Consider the following 27,281-nt stretch of genomic DNA (forward strand, 5'->3'; position numbering starts at 1 on the left):
GACTGAGACAGTCGCCTTGTAAGGGCTGTCAAATCAGGGAAAGGTTTAGCTACCCCAACAGCTGGGAGCAGTTTGGAATTTACGCACAAGCAACCCCAATTCCCATTACAGACATCCAATCCAGAGATGGAAGTCTTATCCTCATGAACATTTCCAGTACAAAAGTATTGCCTTCATCAGGCATAGGCAAACTCAGCCCTCCAGATGTTTTGGGACTACAACTCCCATCATCCCTAGCTAACAGGACCAGTGGTCAGGGATGATGGGAGTTGTAGTCCCAAAACATCTGGTGGGCCGAGTTTGCCTATGCCTGGCCTTCATTGTTTAAAACACCTTTTCTTTATTGTTCTCCATTTTTGGTGCAAAGTTTAGTTTGGTTTAAAAGGAGGACCAAGTTGTGCTGCAGGCTAGGAGGCCTAGAGCAATCGTGACCAGTGTGGTTAACTACATACCTTTCCAAGTACATAATCACTTTGGGTCTAGTTTTCTAGTTCAACCATTGAATGCACTTGCAGAAAACAGGGATCATGACATTTGCACTCTAGAAAGCAACCTTTCACAGAATTGGGAGTTAATTTCTTCAGCGGTTGAGGCCGGAGAAATTACGATACAATTGTAAGGGGAACATGGTGTTTCAGTGCTACCCACATAGCTAATACACACCATGTACAAAAGTCTACCTCCATTAACACCTGAACACAGTGAATGAAAAATACATTGCCCTCGACATAGCATGGTTATTTGAGACACAGAGGCCAGGCTGGTGTGGATGAACACACTCTTGGAAGCAACAGAGGTGCGTGTACTGTATATTGCACATGTATCTCAGCCTTCTTTTCTGAACTAACCATTAGGGGTTTTGGCAGCATTTTTAGGGTAATGAGGCAATGTGTAAGCACAAGGAAGCCCCTCTTTCCCCATCACTAATTAAAGCCAAACATCAGTGTTGGGGAGGTGGGAGAATCATATGGATACAAAAGGATGCATGCCTCACTTTAAAAAAAATGCTCCTTGCATGTAGTAATTTAACATGCCAGTGATCAATCTACACCAAGATAATACTTCATGTTTTTGGCAACAACAGCAGGCAGTGACATCGCTTTTAGCTGTTTCTTCCTTGTAAATTTGACCTTAACGAAACCTGGAATCTCTAACACTGACTGCAGAGCAGCAGGAGGAGTCGGACAGAAGCATTAACTGAAAACAAGAGGTGCAATTAAGAAACTGAACCCAGGTAAAGCCCCATCCCCAGGTACAGGAATGTGTTATGATTCCCTCTTTATGGGGTGAGCAGCTCTGACTAGGGCAGAGGGTTCATCTCTTTCTAAACCATGCAGTGAGGTGACCTCAACTGAGTGTGAGTGATGGGGAAATTAAACGCCGTGCAAAGTGTTCTCCCAGCTGCGAACTGAAACAGCATTCCCCCCTTTGGGACTTTTTCACTCCCCACTGGGGCTCCTCCTCCTCCGAAATGGGCAGGAGGGTCTGTGGTGTGGCTGATTTATGCAATCATTCCTCAGTTCCTTCTTGCTGGGCTGCTGTTGCTGAAGAGCTGTCCGTCCCGGGCCGAAAGGAGCCGCCAACTGTAAGTGAGATGAAACAAAGTCAGCTTGCCTTTTCTATTCCCCCCCTTCATTTTTCTTTCCTGCCTGGACACAATTTTTTTTTTCCTTTGCAAACATTCAGCACCAGATGCTGTGAACTTAGCAAGAACATAATCTCTTCTGCCTGGCAACACGCCCCCCCCCCCCCCCGGTTTCTATTCCATGCAATCTCTTTTCTCTTGGTAGGGGGCTAGAGTTTTGTCTTCACTCTTTCACGTTCCAGCTAATTTTCCGTTTTAAAAATGTGCATCTTCAATGCAAACTTGGAAGGGAGTTTGGATGTGCCTCAATGCTCACTCAGGAAACTTTCAGTTAGACAATATTTGGGTCGGATTCAATCACATGCTAGTAAATGCAGGTTGCACAATTCTCAGTGTGCAACTTACCTGTTATGCTCAAAAAAGACAGAGAGGACTTTGGATAAAAAAGAGGGGTGGAAAATTGCAAGGTAGCCTCCCTGGAAGCAGCTCAGAATGGGTGCCTCCTATATAGCCAACAGTGCCTAATCTTGCCGCAAGCAGATCAGGATGAAGGGGGGAGTGGAGTTGTCTTGAAGTGCCTTCGTTGCACAGGTTGTCCTATAAGTGCTTTAATCTACATTGGGTTGGCGGATGTGTGACAGAATTGTGGAAGCCTGATTAATTTGGCCTCCAGGTTATCAGTTGAGGGTAGCAAAGTGGTCGTCCAATGTGACCCAGTGCAAAATGTCAAGGTGAAATCTGCAAAGGAGGGGTTGAGTTCAATTTGAAGCTCATGGAATCTCTTGCAGAGCCTGGATCCTCCCCATTTTCCAGGGTGTCCCAGGGAACGGTCATTTTTCTGGACTTTACGCATGTGCCGATTGCCTCAATCTTATTATTTAAAGCTCTGTGAGATTTCACATGTAGAATATCATTCCCCCCGCCCCCCCACCTGTACACAGTAGGACTGGAGGGGCAAATTTGATCGAGTTTGCATTTCAAGGTGACCCTCCCTAATCGGCATGTTGGAAAATGAAATGCAAAAGTGAAACAGATACTTTTCTTTTAAAAAATAATCATCACATTTCTCCAGATTCTGCAATATAGTTTTCCAGCCATGTAAACAAATGCAAGTTACTGAGCAAAGTTTTGCATAAAAACACATCTGTTTGTGATGGTAGCGTACAAAAAATGCACTGTACTGGAGAAAATTGCTTTGCAAAAATCTGTGTCTTAGGCAAACTGCATATAAAAATGTGTACATCGGAAGAAATTCACACTAAAATGCTTTTGAATCTTCAAGAGGACTTTTTTTATATGTATTTTTAAAAATAGCAAACTGCTGTGTACATGTGCAGAACTAACCTTAAAATTGGAAAATGAGAAACAAAGGGCTGCATGCAACTAAATTCCAGAGCAGACCCATTGAAATTAACAGATCCATGTTATAATAGCATGGCCCCATCTAGACCAGCATCCTGTTCTCACAGTGGCCAGCTGGGTGTCTGTGAGGATCCTGCAAGTGGGAAGTGAGCAACAGAACTCCCTCCTTGCAGTTTCCAGAAACTGGTAATTCAAAAGCACTTTGCCTCTGACACTTCAGTGGGTCAACTCTAAGTTGGACTAGCATGGGACACAACCCTGGGAAATACAGCGGTACTGCGATTTACGAACTTAATCCGTTCTGGAAGTCCGTTCTTAAACTGAAACCATTCTTAAACTGAGGCGCGCTTTCCCTAATCAGGCCTCCTGCCGCCGGTGCCCTTCCACCATTCGGCTTCCGTTCTTAGACCAATGTAAAGTTTGCAACCCGGGACTCTACTTCTGGTTTTGCAAATTTCGTAAACTGAATAGTTTGTAAACAGGGCTGTTCTTAAACCGAGGTACCACTGTAGAGAAATTGACAGGTTCGGCCATCTGTACCTTTGCCTCTTCCTCTAACTCTCCTGCTTCCCTGAGTCTCTCTCTCTTTCTCTGTACATGTACACAAGTACAAATCATTTGAAATGCATGCCCTCCTTCTACACAGATCATAGTTTTGGAAGAGGACTGATGTGTAACTCCCAAAAGTAATCTTCTTCCAGCAGATCCCCTCGTGCCACTGTGACATTTCCCAAGAGGGACTCGCATAATTCTGGGGGTGCAGGAGAATCTTGTAGTACAGTGCTGCTGGGACTTTATCGCTTTGGAGATCTTTTCAGACTCACGACTGAATACCCTCCCTGAAAATTAACAAAACATAGAGACGCAAAACTTTCCCGCATTTGGAAACGAGTGAGTGAGAGAGAGAATGCTAAGGCCAGAACCATCTTCCTTGGTGCTTGATTTCCATGGGGATTATTTTGGGGGGAGAGGCATCCTAGATTTAATTCCCTTCCGCCGCAACGCTTATCTTTCCCTGCACCAACAGATATGCCCTAGACCTGTGCAATAAATTGCAACAGCCTGATTTGCATTTTGCTGCCAACAGAGGCTCCCCTGATCAGTAGCAGTGAAGTTGAGCTGATGGACAAAACCCTCCGAGTCGCCTTTGGCGTGTGCACCACTCTGCTTTTGCTGGGAAAACCGAACTGGATAGGTGAGAAAAGAAAACTCGTCTTGAATTCTGTGACCCAGTTTACAAAAGCTCTTCCTTTGCGATGCTGAAGGCCTCAGGTTCAATTGGAAGCCTCTCCTCTGTGTGTTGCACGCTAAGGCCAGAAGCTGAACAAATGGAGGTGCAGGACAGGAAGGTGCCAGGCATGATGGATAATAGAATTGTAGCATTGGAAGGGATCCTAAGGGTCATCTAGTCCAAGCCGGGACGGGTCGGGATTGGGGGGGGGCAACTCCCATCTCTTGCGGGGGCACAATTAGTGCCAGCACCGTCCGTTAAGAGTTTGGGTGTAATCTTCGACACCTCCCTTTCCATGGAGGTGCAGATTGCAGCTACAACAAAGGTGGCATTTTTTCATCTCCGCCAAGCTAAGCAGTTGGCTCCTTACCTCTCTCACCCTGACCTAGCCACTGTGATCCACCCGACGGTCACCTCCAGACTTAATTATTGCAACTCACTCTATGTGGGGTTGCCCTTGAGACTGACCCAGAAACTCCAGCGGGTGCAGAATGCTGCGGCGAGACTCCTTACAGGGTCCTCGCAGTGGGATCACATTCACCCAGTGCTATACCAGCTGCACTGGCTCCCGGTGGAGTACAGGATCAGGTTTAAGGTGCTGGTTTTAACCTTTAAAGCCCTATACAGCCAAGGACCCTCGTACCTACAGGACCGCCTCTCCTGGTATGTCCCACAGAGGAACTTACGGTCTTCAAACAAAAACATCTTGAAGGTCCCAGGCCACAGAGAGGTTAGGCTGGCCTCAACCAGAGCCAGGGCCTTTTCGGCTGTGGCTCCAATCTGGTGGAACACTCTGTCACAAGAGACTAGGGCCCTGTGGGACTTGATATCTTTCTGCAGGGCCTGCAAGACAGAGCTGTTCCACCAGGCCTTTGGCCAGGGCACAGCCTGACCCCCTCCTTTGGCAATCTTCACAGAACTCTAGCCCAATGGTTGCCGTTAATCTGATTTGAACTGATTTTATAATGAAATGATTTTAGAATGTTGTATCATTTTACTGTTGTTAGCCGCTCTGAGCCTGGCTTCGGCTGGGGAGGGCGGGATATAAATAAATTATTATTATTATTATTATTATTATTATTATTATTATTATCAAGCCCCAGTAATGCGGCAATTCTCCTGCCAACCTAGCAGTTCGAAAGCATGAAGTGCAAGTAGGTACCACTCCGGCGGGAAGGTAAACGGCGTTTCCATGTGCTGCTCTGGTTTGCCAGAAGCGGCTTAGTCATGCTGGCCACATGACCCAGAAGCTGTACGCCGGCTCCCTCAGCCAGTAAAGCGAGATGCACGCCGCAACCCCAGAGTAGGTCACGACTGGACCTAATGGTCAGGGGTCCCTTTACCTTTAATGCGGCAATTGCAGCTAAAGAATCCCAGACAAATGGTCATCCAAAAACGCCCAATGAAGGAAAGCCCGCCACCTTCCAATGCACTCTAAACATATGGAACTCCCTGCCACAAGATGCATCAACAGATCCTAGTCTGACTCAGCATCCTACGTCTTAAGAGATGGGCTGTAAGTCAGTGGTTAGCACATCTGCTTTGCATGCAGAAGGTCCTAGATTCAACCTGCCAGGCAGGGCTGAGAGAGAGACAAAGTCCCATCTGAAATTTTGGAGAGAGCTGCTGCCCATCAATGTAGACAACACTGAACTAGATAGACTAAAGGTCTGACTCGCTATAAGGCAGCTTTCTATGTTTCTGAGCTCCTGAAGCCTCTATATCTGACCTTGTAAGCAGAATGTTGGACCATATGGTTTGATTCAGGAAGGGGTTCCTTAAAACTTCCAGCTGTCTTTGGGAAATCCTCAGCACACCTGAGGCCATACCATTTCAGAGGGCAGGTGGAGGGCTGCATACTCGTCCCTGTGGCACAAAGGAAGGAAGAAAATGTACCTCCCTGCATGCAGAATATTAGCACCTCAGGGTAAAGGGTGCGTTAGAAACCTTCCACAATCAGGGAAGCTTTAAAATGTGGATCATTCAGATCCTATTCACCATAAAGGTAAAAGGTAAAGGACTCCCGGATGGTTAAGGTACCCCTGACCATTAGGTCCACTCATGACCAGCTCTGCAGTTGTGGAGCTCATCTTGCTTTACTGGCCGAGGGAGCTGGAGTACATGTGGCCAGCATGACTAAGCCGCTTCTGGCGAACCAGAGCAGTGCATGGAAACGCCGTTTACCTTCCCGCCAGAGCGGTACCTATTTATCTACTTGCGCTTCATGCTTTCGAACTGCTAGGTTGGCAGGAACAGGGACCGAGCAACAGGAGCTCACCCCATCGCAGGGATTTGAACCGCCGACCTTCCAATAAGCAAGCCTAAGAGGCTCAGTGGTTTAGACCACAGTGCCACCTGCTCCCATGCATGACCAACATGAATAATAACAAAAATATGCTGCGCTTTAAAGTCCCAGCAATTACCTTGAAGACTGACTCAGATATTCTGTTTGCAAATTCAAATATAAAGTGTTGTTTATCTTGCCGAAAGCAAAGTTTTTTTTCTTGGGGGTGGGGTGGGGAGTGAAAATCTGATTTCAATAACTGTTTTGAGCAGATCGGCTTAACAAAATTATCTTTATTAACTTCCCTGCCACCCCCAAGAGAGAAGGTTTTGATTTATTGAGGCAGGTTTTGCGAAGCTCATTTCCACGCAGCTGCAGTGAAAATGGTACAAAGTGTTTTACTTTGATCTAGTTGTTCTGCGGGAAATTTTCATAATTGGCAGCTCCACAGATCTCTGGGAAGTTTGAACTTTGAAGAATTTACGACGCTGCCATTCTAGGGGTAAAAGTCCAGCTTAGTTTGCTATTCTCCCAGAATTAGAAGGCTGCTCTGTTGTTTTTCTCTGTGTGCCAAAATACGTTTTTGACGCTTGGCTCGAGAGTTTACTTCCCAGAGGAGCTCCTCTTGCTGTTTGATGGATGGCATTTGCCAAAAACATTTGAACAGAGGTGGGAGATCTGCCAGGAAGGGGCTAGGGAGACTGGGAGATGGGGAGAGGGCCATAGCTCATTGTTATGGCACCTGCTTTGCCTTCACATGGTCCTGGGTTCAATTCCCAGCATCTCCAGGTAGGGCTGCGAGAGAGACCTCTGCCTGAAATGCTGGAGAGCTGCTGCCAGTCAGTGTAGACAGTGCTGAGCTATGTGGACAAATGGTGTGATTCAGTGCAAGTCTGCTTCCTATGTTCCTGCTCCTTGGACCAGGCTGGTTGCAGTATATTGGCCTGGGCAATTTCTCCTCCTGCATCTTCTTTAATAAGTTGTAACCGTACCGATGGATAAACGAACCTCCCTGAGATTCCATAGGCAATAACTAGCTCAGTGGTGGAACGCACATTGTGCATGCAAAAGGACCCGGGTTCAAATCTTGAATCTCCCATTCCCAAACCCTGGAAAAACGCTACCAGCCTTGTAGATGCTATTGATGTGTCTACTATGGTATGACCTGGAATAATATGGAAGATTCGTATTTGGCACCCGGCCAAGGGAGGTAGCTCTCAACTGGGTAGGAACACAGGGTGACCATTTAGGCATTGCCAAAAATCAGAAGAAAGGAGAATGCAGATTTGCATAGCATTTGCATATGTTCGCCGCTTATGTATAGTTGGCAAATTTAGAAGCAGACTATAATTTAAATACATCTCACCCTGGTGGGTTAGGCTGGGAGCAAGTGATCCTATGCACCAGCTGAGTCTTGCTGTTGATGCTGCTGATGGAAGCCTCAGCCCTTGCGATCTTTCCTTATTTACCTTAAATCAGCCTTGATCCCTCAAATGCATAAGGACACAGGAAGCTTATAATGAGGAAGTTGCCTTAAACGGTCTTATACCATCAGTCCATCTACCTCAGCATCATCCACACTAACTGGCTCCCTGGGGTTTCAGACCAACATATCTCTCAGTCCAATCTGGAGATGCCAGGGTTTGAACTTGTCACACGACACAGATGTTCTGCAGCCCTTCTCTTTTGCAGGACAGTCCTGGGCAAAACAGGACACATGGGAGGGGGCCAACCCTGAATGAATCACACCTTCATTCCCTGCTCGTGCAAAGCTCCCTGATAGGCTACGATCTCTCAGGCACAGCTCCCTAATTGGCCAGGACATATGGCACACAGGACAGCCTGCGGCACAGTCTCATAATTTCATATCAGCCCGCCGCCCCCCACCAGAAAGCCACACGGCGTTATGCTCTGCGACTTCTCCTGCTTTGTGAGGTTTCCGCTCACACATGCCACCTTGCGCCTCCTTTCTCCACGGTGCTTGTTCTGGGATCCCAGCAGAAAAGATCAGCGTTTGGATTTGGGCGCTGTACAAATGTCCCTGTCACGAACTTTGGCCATGGCTGCCATGCAATTATTTATGGCTCCTTTCAGGACGTTGCCTTTTTCTTTAAAAAAAACAACAACTAAATAATAAGAAGCTTGGAGGCATTCTTCTTCTTCTTCTCTACAATGGTGCTTTGAGCGCCTCCCCTTCCCACAGTGGGGGGTACTGAAGGCTTCAATGAGGCCACTTGTTCCCGTCCAAGGCCCCTGCGCAGGTCTCCAAAAAGGAGCCCGAAGGAACTCCTGCTGGCTCAAACGAGCGGGCGCTGAATGGGAACAAGGGGGTTCCTTTGAGCCTTTCTGTAGCTCCATGGAGAGCTGTCGTGGTGTGAGTAAAAGCCCCTTTTGAGGAGGCGTAATTTAGAGTTCAGTCCAAGACGGAGGAGGCAAAATTGATGAACCTTTTCTATAAACAGTATAAAAAGAGAGGCGGGAGGGGGGGGTGGAGAGAGAGAGAGAGAGAGAGAGAGGGAGATTTGGTCCCCAGGATTCTGGAATGTCCTCATCTCTCTGCCAGGCAAGCTGGTATTTTGATCTCCTCAGGCCAGAGGTGGGGGCAGCTTTTCCAGCTCAGGGGCTGCCCTGCCCTGTGGACAGCCTTCTGGAGGCCACATGCCAGTGGCACACAGGTGGAAAAATGTGTGGGGCAGCAAATGCAACATTTTCCTTGGTGCAATGTGGAAGTTTTTACGCACACTTTCTGTCCTCCGCCCAGACAAGCGAGGGGCATTATCAGAGTTCGGTGACCTTCCGCTTGCAGGATGGCAGCCTCCATTGATGGTTGCAAGAATGCGATAAGTTCACTGTTCCTTTGTTGTTTTGTTTTAATTCACAGGCGCTGCGGAGGATGGGGATTCCGTCAGCAGGGTACGTGTCTGTCCCTTTGGGTGTGTGTGGATTGTCCGGGGTAGGAATGGACTTGAACGCCAGTGTTAGATGCTGAGCCAGGTTATGGGGCAGGAGGGATGGTCCCATGTATTAACAGAAAGAGATGCAAGTATTGTCCAAGTGCTGTGTGTGTGCATGTGTGCGTGCAGCTTTCTTCACTGTTCCAATGGCCTATTCCTATTAAAATCCTCCTATTTAAGGGACTGCGTCTCCTGGTATGCCCCACAGAGGACCTTACGGTCCATGAATAACCATAGTTTACAGGTCCTGGGCCCCAAGGAAGTCACACTATCCTCCACCAGGGCCAGGGCCTTTTCAGTGATGGCTTCGACCTGGTGGAATGCTCTGTCCCATGAGACTAGGGCCCTTCAGGATTTAACCTCCTTCCATCAGGCCTGTGAGACAGAGCTATTCTGCCTGGCCTTTAATTTGAATTCAGCCTGATCTTTTATTTCCCTTCTCTTCCTTCCCCCTCCCCTTTAATGAAGATTACCCGTTCTGAGACCCCACACCTAATTCTCCCCTGGCCTCCTCGCTGGCCCAAGTAGGACTGATTCAGCCAGCTAGCCCTGGGGATTATCTAATGCTTATTAGATGGATTTCCTCTAAATTGATTTCTGAACTTTGAATTTTATTGTTATTCATGTTTTTATACTGTATTTTATGCTGCTTTTACAATTAAGTGTTTTAAATTTGTTGTTAGCCGCCCTGAGCCCAGTTTTTGAACTGGGAAGGGCAGGGTATAAATAAAAATTATTTTATTAGTAGTAGTAGTAAACAAATGATTTTGTTTGCAGGACTCCGCCTCTGCTGGGGAAGGTGGGAAGGACTACCCAATGTTCTATGTCACAACCATACTGGTAAGACAGCTTGGCAACTTTTCTGAAAGATGGGACTCCACAGTGTTGTGGTGTTATAATGCATATCAAAAGGTTTTTTTTCTTCTCTTTACTAATGTAGCTGAGTCTGACTGCCCCCAAATACCCGTTGCTGGAAATCCTAGGTTGGCAGAGTGCTGTCGCACACATGTCTGGCTTTTGGGTTTCCTGCAGGCATCTGGTTGGCCACTATAAGAACAAGGTGCTGGACTAAGTTGGGCCACTGGCTTTTTTCTTTTTGTTTCTTAAAAAAAAAATCAAAATTATAACAAGACATATTATCCAAAAACATATCATCCTTGTCCCCCCCATTTTTCCTCCCTCCCCCCCTCCCACACAAAACCCCACCCCACCCCTGACTTCCCTCAGTTCCAGTCTTTGGTTTCTCTAAGAATGCTGTTTTCTGCATGTTACAAAGTTGTATAGATCCTCAAACTATTTAGCTGATTATTATCAATAAAAGGTTTGTGAATGTTTATTCAAAACCTGCCAAGGAGTCCAGTTCGCTTTGTTGCGTCTTCAGATACTTTGTAAAGGGTTCCCATTCATCCTTAAAGTCACAGTTATCCTTGTCCCGTAGCTTATATGTCAGTTTTGCCAGTTCTGCATAGTCCGTCAATTTTTCTTGCCATGATTCTTTAGTTGGGGTTTCTTCAGTCTTCCATCCTTGTGCTACCAGAACTCTCACGGCCGTTGTCGCATACATGAAGATGTTTTTCAACTTTTTTGGCAGGTCTTTCCCTACAATCCCCAACAAAAATGCCTCGGGTTTTTTTAACAAATGTTAAATGGAACATTTTCTTCAATTCGTTGTAAATCATTTCCCAAATTTTTTTAATTACCTTACAATCCCACCACATATGATAAAATGTCCCCTCCTTTTCCTTACACTTCCAACATATATTTGAAGTTGGGCCATTGGCTTGATCCAGCAAGCTTGTCTTATAGCTGATGAAAACTTGGCAGCACCTCGCAGGCAGCTGAGGTTAGGTTGACCCATGAAGCTCTGCCTGTGGTCTTTGGTGGTTCTTTCTTTCACATGTTGGGGCCCTGGTCAACGCAACCATGTGCGGACATGCCTTGTTAGCTAGGTTCCCCTTGCCTCATCCATAGGAAAAGCCTTATGTGATGGCCAAAGGCGCAGAGCTCGAGGGCTACTGTATCGACCTGCTGGAGAAGCTCTCCAAAATGCTTCACTTCAAATACAAGGTGGGCATCGTCAAGGACGGGAGGTATGGAGCGCTGAGTGCCGGAGGAAACTGGTCCGGGATGATCGGAGAGATTGTGAGGAAGGTAAGCTTTCTGCTGAGCGTGTGTGTTGCACATCTTTCCTGTTGAAAAAGACTACTGCCACTTTGCAGCACTCGTGGAAATTGATAAAAGGAAAACCTCATCAGAAGAACATGTTCTAGCCCAGACATCTTGGGTTTGATCAGTCTTAACTGGAGTCCAATATGGCAGCAGCATATTCCCAGCACCTCGGAAGGCCTCACCACCTGCCCATGGGTCCTGACCCGCTGGTTGAAGAACTATGGCCTATACTGGTGGGCAGCGTTTCTCCAGGAACGGGTCGTTTTTGACAAGGCTGTTGTTTACTTCTGCCAGCCATTCGTTTTGCATTAGAATCTCTGACCTCTAGCGCCACAGTTGCAGATTTGGACTTGAACATGTGTGTCTTCTACATGTATAACTCTTGGGGAGCCATGCAATCTTGCAACTGGCTCTGTCCCCCTGCCAATCTGCTGTCTCTCTTATTAGAAAAATATTTACTAAAAGAAACAGATTTGTAGTTTTGACATAGACACAGATTATGCTTACATAACTGCCGCAATGCTAAAAACATTCCACGAGTGGATATTTTCTTGAAGTTTGTCATTCCAGTATGTAAAGAACAGAGACCGTATTCCCATAAAGCTATTTGGATGGCGATTCTGCATTTCTGTTACGATAAACTTGAATTTGTTAATTTGATTTTAATATTGTCGGGGTATTACTTGATTCCCCCTCCCCACAATTTCTTTGCAATGCAGACTTTTGCTGCTATTAACAGATTTGTTAAAAGTTCTAGGTCTTCTGGGAATATACAGGCTGTCTCTGATACATTCGTTCAGTTAGTGCAAGGATTTCCATTTGCATAACTTACTCTCCCTCTCCTCTCCCTGTGTGTTCCCCGCACCCTCCCCAAATCTGCTCTGGAGGTTTTGGGGGGGGAGGACCCTGAACAAATTTAGGAGAGGAGGGAAAGGCATGGAGAGGGTGTTGGCTATTTGCAGATTAGTTGCGCTGCAGAAGGCGTGCTGGGGAGACCACACATTACAAGGAACGCAAAAATAACTTTAGCTAGCTTTTAATAACAAAAACCCCTTTTACATTAATTATAATATATCAATAAGCATGACCCAACCACCAACCCATCCCCCAAGGTACTGAGAGAGCTAGGTGCTGCTCTTTATATACTATATCCAACAGCTTAATGACCACACCTTAACAGCACCTGCTATACTGCTTCACAGCTGTAAAACTAGGTCACGTTATTTGCTCTGGCCCTTCAAGACATACACATCTTGTGGAACAATAATGAACCTTCAAATTTAAAGAGACCATTCAACAGAGGGGAGGCTCTGTTGTGCAGGCAAAATACTTTGCGCTGAAGGAAGGAATGCATCAAATGCCGCTCTATTATTATTTTTTAAGTATCCCAAATATTTAGGATCGAATGACACATGCATGGGTGGATCCTGGATTTCTGAAGTAGATCCCCCCCAACCCTGAGGGCTGAAAATCCCAATCTGTTGGATCCCCGTTCTCAGTGTCATGATTCTACTTTGGGAAACTGTGAAATGCACGGCTATTGACTGGGAACGAAGATGGGGAACAGAGCTCTGTGCATGTGTGTGGAATCTAATGACATTGTATGAGAAACAGTCCTCTGCCCCCTCTATCTACCCTTTTGGTAGGAAGCTGACCTGGCGGTTGCTCCGTTGACCATCACGTCGGTGAGAGAGGATGTCGTTGACTTCACCCAACCTTTCCTGTACACAGGAATCGGGATCTTGCTTGAGAAGGACACGTCCCTTGAGGAGGCTTCCCTCTTCCATTTCTTGACCCCCTTCAGCAAGGAGACCTGGTGTGGCATCCTGGTGGCTTACCTGTTCTCTAGCCTTTGCTTGTTCCTCGCTGCCAGGTGAAATGTCTCTTCTCTCTTCCAGATGATAGAAAGGAAGTGCCCCCCTTTCTTTTTTTAAAAAATGGCAATAGTTGTGCTTGTAAGTTGCTTTGAGACATTTTTATGAGTAAAGTGACTTATTATTAAGCACAGTACATATATGTAAAGACATGATAGCCAGACAAATAGGCAGAGACACAAAATATTACCAGTTTTTTACCACACATCTTCAGCTGAGGGAAATGGGGCAAAATTCTCTTCTCAGGTTGATAGAAGCAGGTGACCTCCCCAACCCTACAGCCTTGATAATTTACTTCATGTGCCTGTAAACACATCACAAAGACCAGACACATCAGTGGATTCATAAAATAATATTATTAGTGATTTTTTTTTTTTACCACACACCTTCATCTGAGGAATGTGTGGTAAAATTCTCCTCTCAGGTTGACAGAAGAGGCCTATTACTTAAATAAAAGCAACAACAACTGGGATGTTTTACCACAGTATGTATATTAAAGCACACCATATTCCAAACATATTGGCAGATGCAGGAAATCTCAGTGATTTTTACCACACATCTCCACCTGATGTGTGCATGATTATGTATTTTTCTAACCTGTTTTGGGATATACTGTCTACAGTGGTACCTCAGGTTAAGAACTTAATTCGTTCCAGAGGTCCGTTCTTAACCTGAAACTGTTCTTAACCTGAAGCACCACTTTAGCTAATGGGGCCTCCTGCTCTCATCCTGTTCTCATCCTGAAGCAAAGTTCTTAACCCAAGGTACTATTTCTGGGTTAGCGGAGTCTGTAACCTGAAGCGCCTGTAACCCGAGGTACCACTGTATATCCCAAAAGATGAGCCAAAAGTTCAGAAATGACTTCACAGCTTTGTTTTATTTATTGCTTGGTCCACCTTTCAGTATTCTAGTGCAGAGTTGTATATTTCATGTTTCATGAAATACTTAAAAAAACAAAATGAAAAACAGACGCAGAAGGTGATACATTTTACTGGGGTGGGTGCTTAAGTTTTTCCCTTCTCTGGTAACAACTGCCCTCCCCAAGGGTGCTTTTCCACCTGCAGTTGCCCACAGAGAGGGCAATATTAAATGGGAAAAAATGGCTGGCACAGAGGAGGATGGTCCTTTCAGGCTCATGGGGTCCTGCTCCACCAACTGCAGCCTGCCCCTCACCAGCTGACCCTTCTTACTCACAGCCATTCATTCACAGTGGATCATTCTGCCCACCTCTTATAAAGCCATCCAAATTGGTGGCTGTGGGGTGAGTTCCATAGTTTAGTTCCTTTGGCTGCGGCTGTACCTGTCCTTGATTTTGACTCCACCCACTGCTGGGCCTTCTGCCCTATCACATCCAGTGGGTGCCAGTCACTGCTGGGCTCAAGCGGAGTTGGGGGGGGTGAAGCTCCTCCCTTTTCTTGCTCCTGAATGCTGCACAAACCCGTAGTCTAGGAACAGCCACTTTTCATCTGAAAAGAAAAGGAACCACCTGTTCTCTTTTGCAAGATGCACACAGCTTGTGTGCTCCTGTATTGTATAATAATAATAATAATAATAATAATAATAATAATAATAATAATAATTGTAATAGTAATAATTTATTATTTATACCCCGCCCATCTGGCTGAGTTTCCCCAGCCACTCTGGGCGGCTCCCAATCGAGTGTTAAAAACAATACAGCATTAAATATTAAAAACTTCCCTAAACAGGGCCGCCTTCAGATGTCTTTTAAAGATAAGATAGCTGCTTATTTCCTTCACATCTGATGGGAAGGCGTTCCACAGGGCGGGCGCCACTACCGAGAAGGCCCTCTTTCTGGTTCCCTGTAACCTCACTTCTTGCAATGAGGGAACCGCCAGAAGGCCATGTGTCCACCAGGGGCAGGTGAATGACTGCCTTAACTTTCTGCCTCCCCACTCCAGAATGAGCCCTTGCGAATGGGATGGAAATGAAGAGACCAGCTTCACGCTCATGAACAGCCTGTGGTTTGGAGTGGGGGCGTTCACCTTGCAAGGTAAGCCATATCAAGAGAGGCACTGGGAGATTCTCCAAAGTCCCATAGTTCCAACTGTGCATGAAGAAGTCCTTTCTTTTGACTGTCCCGAATCTTCTAGCATTCACTTCCATTGGACGTTTAAGCACTTCTGATGTGCTTTCTGATGCTCCCATGCTCTTGCTTCCTCCCTGCAGGTACCGTGCCCCAACCCAAGTCTCTCTCCGTACGGATAATTTCTGCCATCTGGTGGCTGTTCAGCATTGTGCTACTGACCGCGTACATCGCTGGCTTCAGCTTTGTTTTGGAGTCGGGCTCTGAGCAGGTCTCCATCCAGACCTTTGAAGACCTGGTGAAGCAGGGCCATCTGGAGTTTGGGACCATGGAAAGCTCTTCGACACTCCAGTATTTCAAGGTGGGCTTGGCTATGTTTGGCTGACAGGGATTTCAGCCCTGGGGTAAGACAGCAAAAACCAGTTGTATGGAGACCTTGGCAGACTCTATACCAAATGCGGTTGGTACAGAACAGGCATAGGCAACCTCAGCCCTCCAGATGTTTCAGGACTACAACTCCCATCATTCCTAGCTAACAGGTCAGGGATGATGGGAATGGTAGTCCCAAAACATCTGGAGGGCCAAGGTTGCCTATGCCTGGTATAGAACAAGATTTCCCAAACTTGGGTCTCCAGCTTTTTTGGGTCTCCAGCATCATCCTTGACTACTGGTCCTGCCAGCTAGGGATGATGGGAGTTGTAGTCCAAAAACAGCTGGAGGCACAAGTTTAGGAAACTTTGGTATAGAATACAAGTTTCTGGAAAACATGAGTGCTGAGAGTCCTCAGGTCCTCTGAGAGGACTCAGGTCCTGGTGACAGGCTTCCCAGTGGGGCAACTGGTTGGCCAAAATGAGAACTGGATGCTGGACTAGATGGGCCTTTGGCCTCATCCAGCAATGCTCTTCACAGGTTCTAAATGGGAATAAACTTGGGAATCTAGAGGGCTGCTTTTTTGCCCCCTCCATGCACACTGCTCCTTTGAAGGGCTCCTTCCACCCGTCTATGCATCCCCCGACACAATTTATCATGGTAACATGTTGCTGCTACTTGTTTTCTTTTTTGCCTTTCGTGGCTCCTTATTTTACTCTGTGGAGAGTCGTGCCCATTTATAGCACTATATAAACGGACTAAGCAAATGAACAATGAAAGATTGAATGTCATTTTGAAGGAGGAGGGCATATGGTTGGTCTCAGCCATAGGAGCCAACTCCTAGAGGCTCAGCTCCCTCTGCCCCCCCCATAAAATATTTGAGGGGGCTGGGCCTCCCCCCCAAAAAAGTTGACTGGCATTGCCATTCAGATGGTGTGCATGCACCGTGTCATGTGATTGGTTATGCAGGGTGGGCCTCACCTGCTTCTCCCCCATATATTTTATTCAAGTTGGCGCTCCTAGACTCAGCAAGCCACTTGTAGTGGACTGGCCCATCCAGGTCAATTCATCAGAATTAAAATCTCAGACATCTGGTGGGCCCCATGTCGTTGTGAGTCCCATGCATGCTCTTCATAGCACAGGGGTGCCAATTTGCACCTGCTCGCTTTCCCCTGGGAATCTGGGTAAAAGTATAAATAATCGTAGCCTTGAAAAGCATGTAGAGCTGAAAGGGGAAGTAGGAAATACTCTTCCAAAGTCCTCCTTTGGCTCTGTGTAGTTTTCAAGAGAAAAGAAGGTAACTTTCTGCGTCACCTCGTGATCAAGTGGGGCAGGAATTGGGGTCTGTGGGTGCCAGGGGAACACCTAAATGGTACCATTGTATGCATGGGTGTGCCTTGGCGACCCCTGACATTATTGAATACCCTGTGGCTTCTTCGAGTTACAAAGGCTTGTTTGCACATGCAAGTGACACGCTTGTGCGAACTGCTCAGCACGTACTTGTGTAAATGGCAGCTCTTTTTCATAGAATCATAGTGTGCTTGTCCCGTGGGTAGATTGAGAAGCGAGGTCCAAGTCCAGTCCGAGGTCGAAGGAGCAATATGGAGGCAGACCGTAAAAGCTGAGGCTGGGTGCAGGGCAGGGTTCAGGCAGGAACAGGCTACCAACAATGTTGCTCCTGCAACCTGGGACTGGGGCTGGCTGGCTTTTATCTGCCCCGAGACATAGGGCGGCCCTGGTCCACAGGTGACTCGCCTCTCCTGGCCTGGAGGCAAGCACTCCTCCTGCGGGGAACTTAGTTCCCTCCGCCTCTCTGCCCTGAGCCTCTGCAGCTCAGGAGAGGCTAGAGGGTTACCAGACCCAGAGGCAACCTCAGCTTCCTCTGATGGGGCTGAGAGTGGAGCACCTGCAGGCAATGGGTCCTCCATCACCTCAGGAGCCAGAGCAGACTCAGCTGGAGCCTGCACCTGAGGATCCAGCACAGCTGAGGACCCTTCAGGCTCATGCCCCAGCCCCGGCTCAGCTGGTTCTGGAGGCGGGGAATCCTGTGCAGGCTGGGATCCCTCAGGTTCAGCATCCGACTCCGAATCCCAGGCCATCACACATAGAATTGTAGATTTGGAAGAGGCCCTGGGGAACGTCTGGTACAACCCCCTCCAATGCAGGAATGAATATGCAGCTGTCCCATATGGGGATCAAACCTGCGACCTTGGCATTATCACCACCATGCTCTAACCAACTGAGCTATCCAGGAAGCCCTTCCTAATGTGATTCTGTTGTGGTTGCAGAACTCCAAGAACCCGATCCAGCAGCTGGTCTACGAGTCCATGAACAAGAAGAAGGACACCGCTTTCGCAAAGAGCTACCAGGAGGCAGTTCAGCGCGTGCTGGATTCGAATTATGCTTTCATCGGAGAATCCATCTCTCAAGACCTTGCTGTGGCCCAGCACTGCAACCTGATCCGCTCTCCAGAGGTCATAGGAGCAAGGGGGTTTGGCATCGCCACACCAAAAGGTAAGCCACAAAGAACCAAGAACTGGACCTGAGATGTTTCAGATCGCAAGCTGATTGTCTTAAGCCAGGGCTAAGGAATTTTTTTCAGACAGAGGGCCACATTCCCTCCTGAGCAACCTTCCAGGGGCCACATGTTAGTGGCAAGTGGTGCCGGAGGCCTTAGTGGGCAAAGCAAAATGTTCCCTTTCTAGAGTAGGCTAGATTTACCCACACACACACATTTCTGTTCCCTTTCCAGGCAAGCAAGAGGCACAATCAGAGTTCAAGGACACATTCCAGCCAGGCCAAAACACTCAAGAAGGGTGTGAGTCAGGGCTGGTAAAGGATGTTGCTAAAAAGGAGGTATAGCCTGGGGGGGGGGGAATCCAAGGGCCTGATAGCTAGGCTTGGAGGGCCACATTTGCCCTGTGTGCTAGGGGTTCCTCAACCATCTTCAGCAGCGATTCTGTTCTTGCAGTGTGTCCCATTCTTTGGCATTTGCCTACCCAGTCTTTGGGTAGAATTTGGTGATTCTTTATTTTTTAAAAAAATTATTATTATTATTATTATTAATTATTATTATTATATTTTATTTTATTTTTTAATGCTGTGTTGGTTTGTATTAGGGCCAACTGAAAGGTAGCAAGTTGGCTTTTGGGAGTGCACCCAACTAAGTTCTCATCAGAATTAGATCAATTTAAATTAACGGACCATAATTAGTGATGCCCATTAACTTCAGCAGGTCTGCTCTGAGCAGGGCTTGCATTGGCTCCAACCCCTTTGAATTCACTTGGAATCTTCTTCAATCTGGATGTGAAGCTAAAAAAGGAAAATAAAGGAGAGCAGGGAGGGTGGAATAAACCTTGCTAGGTGTGATGGAAAAGTCAGTAGCTTAAGATTATTCATGTAGAGCAGCATCATGCCACTAATGGCTTCTCCCAAAGAATCCTGGGAAATGTAGTTCATTAAGGGTGCAGGGAGTTATTAGTAGTTCCTCTCAGAGCTACAATTTGCAGAGTAGTTTAAAAGGCAATTGCTCTTCCCAGGCAACTCTGTGGATATGGTTCTGCTTACAACTCTCAGAACCTTTAAAAAACTACATTTCCCAGGATTCTTTGGGGGGGAGCCATATTTGCCACCAGTGGTAGGATACTGCTTTAAATGTCCATTGCAGATAGGAGCCTTAAATCTGGTGAAGTATGCATACAGTTTCCACCAAAAGCTCTAAGGCGTTTCCCAAACTTGCGTCTCCAGCAGTTTTTGGAACACAACTCCCATCATCCCTAGCTAGCAGGACTAGTAGTCAGGGATGATGGGAACTGTAGTTCAAAAACAGCAGGAGACCCAAGTTTGGGAAACACTGTTCTAAAGGACCATGAAGCACAGGGGCTGCTGTTTCTTTAGGCTCATAGGGCCTCGACATAGGACATCTAGTCCTTGCTGGTTCAGGTAACCTACTGCTTCAGCATCCCCAATGGGTGACCTTCCAGTCCTTACTTTGATATATGTAGCGAAGGAGTGTCTACCACAGGCTGCCCTCTAGATGTTATTGGACTACAACCCCTCCACCATTCCTGACTGTTGACCCTGCTGGCTGGACTGATGGGAACTGGAGCCCAACCAATATCTAGAGGGGACTTCCATCTTCCAAGAAGCATAATCTCTGCTTCTACTGTTGGAGGCAACAGCCCTCTGAATGCTGGGAATCTCAAGCGGGGAGAGTTGCTACTGCGCTCAGGTCCTGTTTGCAGGCATCTCAGAGGCATCTGTGAGAACAGGATGCTGGACTAGTTGGGCCACTGGCTTGATTTAGCATGGCTTTTCTTATGTTCTTATGGCAGTCTGTTCCACAGTCAAACGCTTTTTGTACTGCCAGGAAGTTCTTCCTGGTGCTTAGTTAAAAACCCCTTCCATGTAATTGGAATTTGTTGGTTCAGGTCCTGCCCTCTGGAGAACCGCAATTTTGCTTTGCCCATTGATGACAAAGCCCATCAAATGCTGAAAATATCAACACCAGCACTTATTTGTATCTGCTTCAAGCTCTAATTGGAACACATGGGAATCTTAATGGAACACCAGGAGATATTCTAAGGGTGGCTGGCCTTTTTTTTTGCTGAGCTATAGTCAACCTTCTGGATGTCAAAGCAGGCTTGGCAAAAGTGATGAATTGGGTGTGGAGAGTTAGCTTGTTGCCTGCTTGACACCTTCTAATCACTTAAGTACAGAATTGGGCTTTTTCGCCATCTTTCTCTCTCCTCTTCTTGCCCCCACCCTTTGGCTTATCACCCAGCGTAAATGAATAATTGACATAAAACCCAAGGCTTGTTCTCTGTTTTGTGGCATTGGACTTGGGTCTTGCACTTCCAGTACTGCGTAGAAAATGACACCGAGTTCTTCATCCCGGTTCTGCTTTCACTTTTTATAAAAGTAGCGCAGGGATAATTTTGAAAAAAAGTTTGGGGGCAATACCTGGTAAAACCAGTCGCGAGGTCTATGGCTAGTAGTTGAACATTGAAGATCGTTTTTGCTGGAGATTAAATAAACCGAAACCTAAGGTGCGGGGGGAATAATGGGTTTAGGGTAATGAATGGAAACTAAACAAGTGTTGCATTTTATTATTGACTTTGCATTGCTTACTCTGTTTCCAAAACCTCTCTTCCGCCCCACCCACCCCCTATCTCAAAGAGTGGGGAATTTGTGTCATGAAAATAAAATGTGATATGGAAGGAACATAAAGGGTGGAAGCTGAGAGTAATAGGGCTATAACGGCTGCGGGGCAATAGCTATGGGAGCGTTAGGAGATGACCTGAAGGCAAAATCCCAGACCGCGTTGCTCAGCCTTGCGACGGCCATCACAGCTGGCATTTTCAAGCAGATGTCCACAGTACTCAGGACTAGTAGCCTGCCAAGGCATGGTCAAGGAAGCAAAGCTGCTCAACAGAGCCAGTTCTGAAGCACCTTAGAGCTAGACATCCTGTGACAAAGCCACCTTGTGTTCAAGAATTGGGACCAAGGGTTGCATATGGCTAGACTAAAAGTGTGCCACAAACTCTGAAAAGGAGCAGCCATCTTTTTATGCTTGCTGAGTAAAGTGCTTGAGATTTTCTTGAAACGGTGGTTGTTGATGCTACATCTAAAATCCTTGTGTGAGTGGGAGAGCAGACTGATAGGACGTATACCTTATCTAGTTTCTAGCCTGACGTTTGGGTGCACGTAGCCATCTTCCAAGCTTTGCCTGTAAATTGTTTAAGGCTGGGATGGCCTAAATGGTGATTGCAGACATTGCTGGATTTCCATCAGGTCAGGGGTGATGGGAATTAAGCGTCCAGAGGGGGCACCAGGTGACCTACTCCTGGGTTAAGCCAAGAAGTGATGACCCTTCTACTAATCCGTGTCCACTCCTAGGATCCCCCTGGACTAACGAACTGTCCGTGGCCATCTTGAAGCTCGGAGAATCTGGCGATCTCGACTACCTCAAGAGCAAGTGGTGGGAGAGCAGCTGCTCCGACGAAGATCATGACAAGTGGAGCCCGCTGAAGCCTCAAGCGCTGGGAGGGATCTTCCTCTTCCTTGCCCTGGGCCTTGCCTTGGGAATGGTCATCGCTGTGGTTGAGCTATCCAAAAAGAGCCGGCACACTGCAGATCAGGAGAAGGTGAGTTGCACGTTGGATTTCTTGCACCGACCATCAGTGCAATGCTTATCATCCATTAGGATGTGGTCAGAGGCTCCGTATACTTGCAGGGTTACCTGGGAGAAAGTGTTTTACTTCTGCGATGTGGGCGGCCAATAGGTTTCCCCCTTGCCTTTAAAGAAACTGAATAATTTAAAGCCCTGGGGGGCTTCCGGCATATTCTGTTGTGCGTAGGAACCATTTCTCTGCACTTTCCTCTTGCCAGTGGGGAGGGCTGATAGCACCCCTCAGAGCAGGAGATGTTCCTGAGCAACAACTCCCATCAAGCATGGGCAGGGATGATGCGAGTTGCTGTTCAGCAATGCCTGGAGGGCCAAAGGTTCCGCAGACCTGCCTCAGAGGGCTGGAATTGACCCTGTATTTTAAACAAGGTTTAAAGGATGCTTTTAAACTGGATCCTTTACTAATATCCTTCCCAGCACATTTTCCAGAAATTTCATTTTAACTTCAGGAAACCCCTCAACTGGACAAGTGAGAAGTCCTTGTGTGTCATCGAGCATTTGGGGGTGGGTTTTAGGGCAGGAAATCTTCAACTTTTTCAGACACAAGCTCCACCTCTAACTCCCAAACGCAACTTGTTTTTGTTTTTGAAGAACATATATTTGCATGGCAGTAGTGCTGCTGTTGTGAGCAGATCACCTGACTCAATAAGACAAGTGCCGGGAGCACTGGTAAATCCAATTTCCCCATAACTCCCTACCACTAGGAAAGCAAAATTTCCCAGTGCTCCTGGTGCTTGGTTCACACCCATAGTAGGATGCTTTGTGCCACAAGCAACATGTGGGGGAAAGACTACCTTCCAGCTCAGGAGTGACCCCTCTGATCTCCCATGGGCATTTCCCAGCCTTCCTACCTGATAATGCTTTTGACAAGATGGCAGGGATTGCACCTGGTGGTTTGCTCATGCAAAACATGTCATCTTACCCCTGAGCTAACTGCCCCTCCTCATCCCCCCACTCTACCGAATTTCCGCAGTGTTTCAGCTAAGTCACACAATGCACAAAGATGTGCATTGATCTGTTGCTCTCACACTGTTTCCTGCGAGGCTTTCAGTGCTTGCCACATACCCAGAAAAACAACATTCCATCACACGCTAAGGGTCATGTGAACTGACCTGCCACTGCGTTTTTGTTTCCAATGAAGGTGCTTATTAGGGAACATTGCAACTTTTCTTCTTCTACTTTTTTTTTTTTTTAAAAAAAGAGATTTCCTGCAGGACACTCTTTTGCCAATTGGGGGGTTCCCTTGAGAAATGTTCATTACGAACTGTTTTTGTACCACCATCAATCACCTCCAACTGCTCAGCAAACCTTAATGAGTTTGTAAAGGAAATCAGCAGTTTCTAATTGACAGGTCTCCCAGCCTCCTGTTGTCACACTGCCCTTCCCTCTAACTTTACAGATGTTCACAGTTAGCTGATTGCGACACAGCAATGTATCATAGCCCACTTTCCTTGTACTAGAAACTTAATGGCTTACCAAAACAAAACAAAAAACAAAAAAGTAATACACGTGTGGAATTTACATTTAAACTCTTTGAGGTGGTGCTTCATTGAAGGTTGGTGTGGAGAGTCTGTGGCCCTTCAAGGTCTCATTGGACTTCCAGCTCCGATCAGCAGGCCTAATGGTCAGAGATGATGCGAGTTGGGAGACCAGCAATATCTGGAGGGGCACATATTTCCCCATCCTTAAGGGGAAGGGGAAAAAACCAGCACTATCATTCTCTCTGCCTTTCCTTGTGTTTAGAAATCTTGCTGCGCCGTGTTCACCAAGGAGTTGAGCCAACGCTTCCGGCCGAGAGAAGGGACGCCGCAAGAGAGCGCAGGGAAATCGAAGCCATGAGTCGACGTAGGAAAAGCAAAAGGCCAAACCTTAATGAACTTCTTCTCCCCTTTTTTAAAAGCAATTCTACTATGCATTACTTAGTGGTGCTCGCTTGAGAGCTCTTCCTAACAATAGAGGGGGTGTCGGGCTAAAATCTAGCGTAGGTTCTCTGTAATAACACAAACCCTAAAACCCTCTTCCCATATGTAACGTTGCAAACTGCAGGCGACTGAACCAGTTTGTTTGGGGGCTTGCTAGCGCCTGGGTCCTGGGTGTTTTAACATTTTCACTCTTCCAGAGTACATGTTACCAGTGTCTGTAAACCACAGCCTTGGCAGGATGACAAATGCTGATAGCAGTTGTTGGAAGAACCTTAGTGAAAGCTATGCAAATAATTCATTTGGAAGTCTAACGGGAAGCAGCAGCACCGTTGGGCTTCTAGGGAGTTGTGCGGGTGGGCAGACACAGTGGCGAGTAAAGCGCAGTTCTGAGCTCCATAGCAAGCTTTTTTGAGAGCAAGTTGCTAGTCTTATGAAAGAAGGAAATGCTGTAGACTTGGGGGGGGGGGAAGGGTTGCATGTGTTGTTTCAGGTGTTTGCAGATCTCCTCCCTTACAAGAAACATAAATCGTGGAAGTGTGCTCAACATGCAGAACAGATGCAGGTAGAAAGCGTTTCTTGACCTTTCCTTGGCCCAGAGCATTATTTGCATTTAGTGCCGAGTATAAGCAGCCTTAAATGGCACTCCTGTGGACCTGTTCAGCTGCGTTATTGACAAGTTGCTCAGAAGGAGGTGGTGTTTTTAATCAAATGCTTAACGGAAGCCTAGGTTTCGCAGATGAAGCTAGGAAGTGCTTCCATCGCAAAAGAGCTGGCAGGTGCCCCCAGCTGTAGTTAAGGACTAGTACCAACTTTCCCAAATGCCTCAATGCAGCACAGATTTGCATGCGCTTAAGCTCACTGAGATCAGTGTCCCTGTCTGTGTTGCATTGTGTGATCTAGAGTTCCGACAGCTTTTCCTTTTTTGTGTGTGCGTTCAAGCTTGCTCACAAACCGCAGTAGCAGATGAACATCTTTGAGACAGCAGCATTGGCCCAGGTTGTAACAGCAGAGGGCACAAAGGTCTGCTACAAGTTACATCTTTTAATATGTGCTGGGGATTTAAAACGAAAGGGCAGATTAAGTTAGGATACAAGCTACCGCTACACAGAGCTGTCTCTCTCTTTCTCTCCCTGTAGAAGTCTCTTTTAAAACCCTTTCTGCAAGCCAACCACCTTGCCTTACAAACGGAACAAAAGAATTAGCAACATTTTTATGTATCACAAAAGTCATCTAAATAAAAGCAAGTTATGACCAAGCTGCCTCCTTGTATGTATATCTACACGTCAAAGTCTGTAGTTTGCCAAGTGTGAGAGAGAGCAAGTGTCCTGCGGTGGTTAAGGGTGTTGGACTAGGACCTGGGAGACCAAGGTTCAAATCTGGGAGCTGCTAGGAGAAAAAAGTGGGATATAAATGCATTAAACGAGAAAGCAAATTGATTTTTTGGGGAACAGGGAAAAGGGACAAGATACTTTCAACTCAAGTCAGCTTTCAAAGTTTCATTTTTAGATGTGATACGCAATTGGTTCACGAGCAGCTGCCAATTTTGCCTGCTGGTTCAGGCTGGCTTTGCAGACCTTGTGGATTATTTTAACCTGTGGGGCTTCAGATTTAAAGAGTGAGGTAGCGGTAGGGGAAGCTTGAGGGCCACAGTCCCTTGGAGCTAGTTTTCCTGCTTCACATTTCTAAAGCAACTCTTCCAGGCCTGCAGCCTCTGAGAAAATCCTATTGCATGAGGGTGGGGAATGGGAGCGAAGGATTTGGATCAAAAGCAAAAACAGACTTCTCCTCCAGCTCTTTAAAAACTCTATTTGGTATCTGCCAAGTAAATGGCTGGTGTATATTTAGGCCAAAATATAAAAAGAGATTCTTCACTGGCATTTAAATATTTCAATATGAATGTCTCACAGAAGAAAAAAATCAAGTCTTTTCCCATCGCAAACACCACAGCATTAAGATAAGCACTTACAAAAAAAAAATAATGAAGAGAAAACCCAAAACAATATGAGTGAGATACATAATCCATTACACACACAAACACATATATATCTATATAAAGATATATATATATATATATATATGAACAATTGTGTGTGTTTGTGTGTTTTTATATATATATATATATAAATAATGAATCATATTGTCGCTTTCCTTAAATCATAAAAGCACAATATAAATACGGAATTGTGTGAACTCATTTTCCCTGTGGTAATAAAAATACATTCTTTACAATTAAAGTAAAACTAGTGCAAGTCCTGTTTCCAGCCGCCGCTCACCCCCTGGAGTCTCTCCTCGCCCGGATCATTTGAGGGGCACCTCGTACTTGAAAATGACACTGAAGATCTTCCCGCCGAGGCGATCGGCCAGCCAAGAGTTCTTGATGACGGCAAGCTTGAGGCTCTCGCATTTGAGGGCTGCATAGTAGTTGGTGTGGATGGCGCGGCCCATTCCTTCGATGATGACCAGGTCGGTCTTCCGCTCCCGGACCAGGTTGGCCAAACCTTTGTCTAGACGGCTGAAATAAGATGCGGAGAGCTTGGTGAGAGGGGGAAGGGAAAGCGCTCAACTCCACGAAACCTGGGCAGGCCTTCTCACACCTAACTGGGTTTCTGGGGTTTTTCCTGTTGTTAGTCTGTCTCTCACAGCTACAATAAGGTAAAGGTAAAGGGACCCCTGACCATTAGGTCCAGTTGTGACCGACTCTGGGGTTGCGGTGCTCATCTCGCTTTATTGGCCAAGGGAGCCAGCGTACAGCTTCCGGGTCATGTGGCCAGCATGACTAAGCCGCTTCTGGCGAACCAGAGCAGCGCACGGAAACGCCGTTTACCTTCCCGCTGTTTACCTTCCCTATTTATCTACTTGCACTTTGACGTGCTTTCGAACTGCTAGGTTGGCAGGAGCAGGGACTGAGCAACGGGAGCTCACCCCATTATGGGGATTCGAACCACCGACCTTCTGATCAGCAAGTCCTAAAGTCTGTGGTTTAACCCACAGCGCCACCCGTGTCCCACAGCTACAATAAACCTACCATTAAAATTATGGACTGGTCATATCTTTGTCAGAGGGCAAACGGGCAAATTTATCAGGGGGATCAAATACTTCCCCCCCTCACTGTATCACATGACTCCCAGGACAGGTTGAGGGGGAGACAAGTGCTGTACATCATGGTGAACAGCTAATACCGGATTATATACCAGGGATGGGGAACCTTATTTCCCTATTCTCTTCTGGTGTCAGCCGCGAGCCAGCAGTAAATCACACTGTGCCAGTTGGAGCTAATAGTTAGCAAAAAAGCCCCACCAC

At 46.6% G+C, this 27,281-nt stretch overlaps 2 protein-coding genes across 4 annotated transcripts in view; one reads left to right on the plus strand and one right to left on the minus strand.

Annotated features, from left to right (window-relative positions):
• Positions 1–902: 902 nt before the first annotated feature.
• Positions 903–25,236, plus strand: LOC310769425 (putative glutamate receptor). Its single transcript, XM_083628774.1, has 12 exons — positions 903–1,234; positions 1,521–1,585; positions 4,035–4,142; positions 9,344–9,375; positions 10,194–10,256; positions 11,388–11,567; positions 13,232–13,458; positions 15,379–15,470; positions 15,647–15,864; positions 18,161–18,386; positions 21,771–22,018; positions 23,803–25,236. The coding sequence occupies exons 3-12, from the start codon at positions 4,070–4,072 to the stop codon at positions 23,896–23,898; spliced, it is 1,455 nt and encodes a 484-aa protein (XP_083484900.1). The 5' UTR covers positions 903–1,234; positions 1,521–1,585; positions 4,035–4,069; the 3' UTR covers positions 23,899–25,236.
• Positions 23,158–27,281, minus strand: part of PANK4 (pantothenate kinase 4 (inactive)) — a 31,352-nt gene continuing 27,228 nt past the window's right edge. For all 3 annotated transcript variants that reach the window (XM_083628640.1, XM_083628642.1, XM_083628641.1), the window contains exon 19: positions 23,158–26,493. In XM_083628640.1, coding sequence (XP_083484766.1) covers positions 26,280–26,493 — 214 coding nt within the window. In that variant the 3' untranslated portion in view covers positions 23,158–26,279. The remainder of the gene's footprint in view (positions 26,494–27,281) is intronic.

The sequence above is a fragment of the Podarcis filfolensis genome (assembly GCF_964270895.1).
Source record: "Podarcis filfolensis genome assembly, chromosome: 8".
Lineage (NCBI taxonomy): Eukaryota > Metazoa > Chordata > Lepidosauria > Squamata > Lacertidae > Podarcis > Podarcis filfolensis.

Excerpts from the sequence above, each read along its gene's own strand:
- LOC310769425 (XM_083628774.1), top strand. The coding sequence starts at position 4,070 with ATGGACAAAACCCTCCGAGTCGCCTTTGGCGTGTGCACCACTCTGCTT. Across the intron at positions 4,143-9,343 it reads GGGAAAACCGAACTGGATAG|GCGCTGCGGAGGATGGGGAT; the intron begins GTGAGAAAAGAA and ends TTTAATTCACAG. Across the intron at positions 9,376-10,193 it reads ATGGGGATTCCGTCAGCAGG|GACTCCGCCTCTGCTGGGGA; the intron begins GTACGTGTCTGT and ends TTTTGTTTGCAG.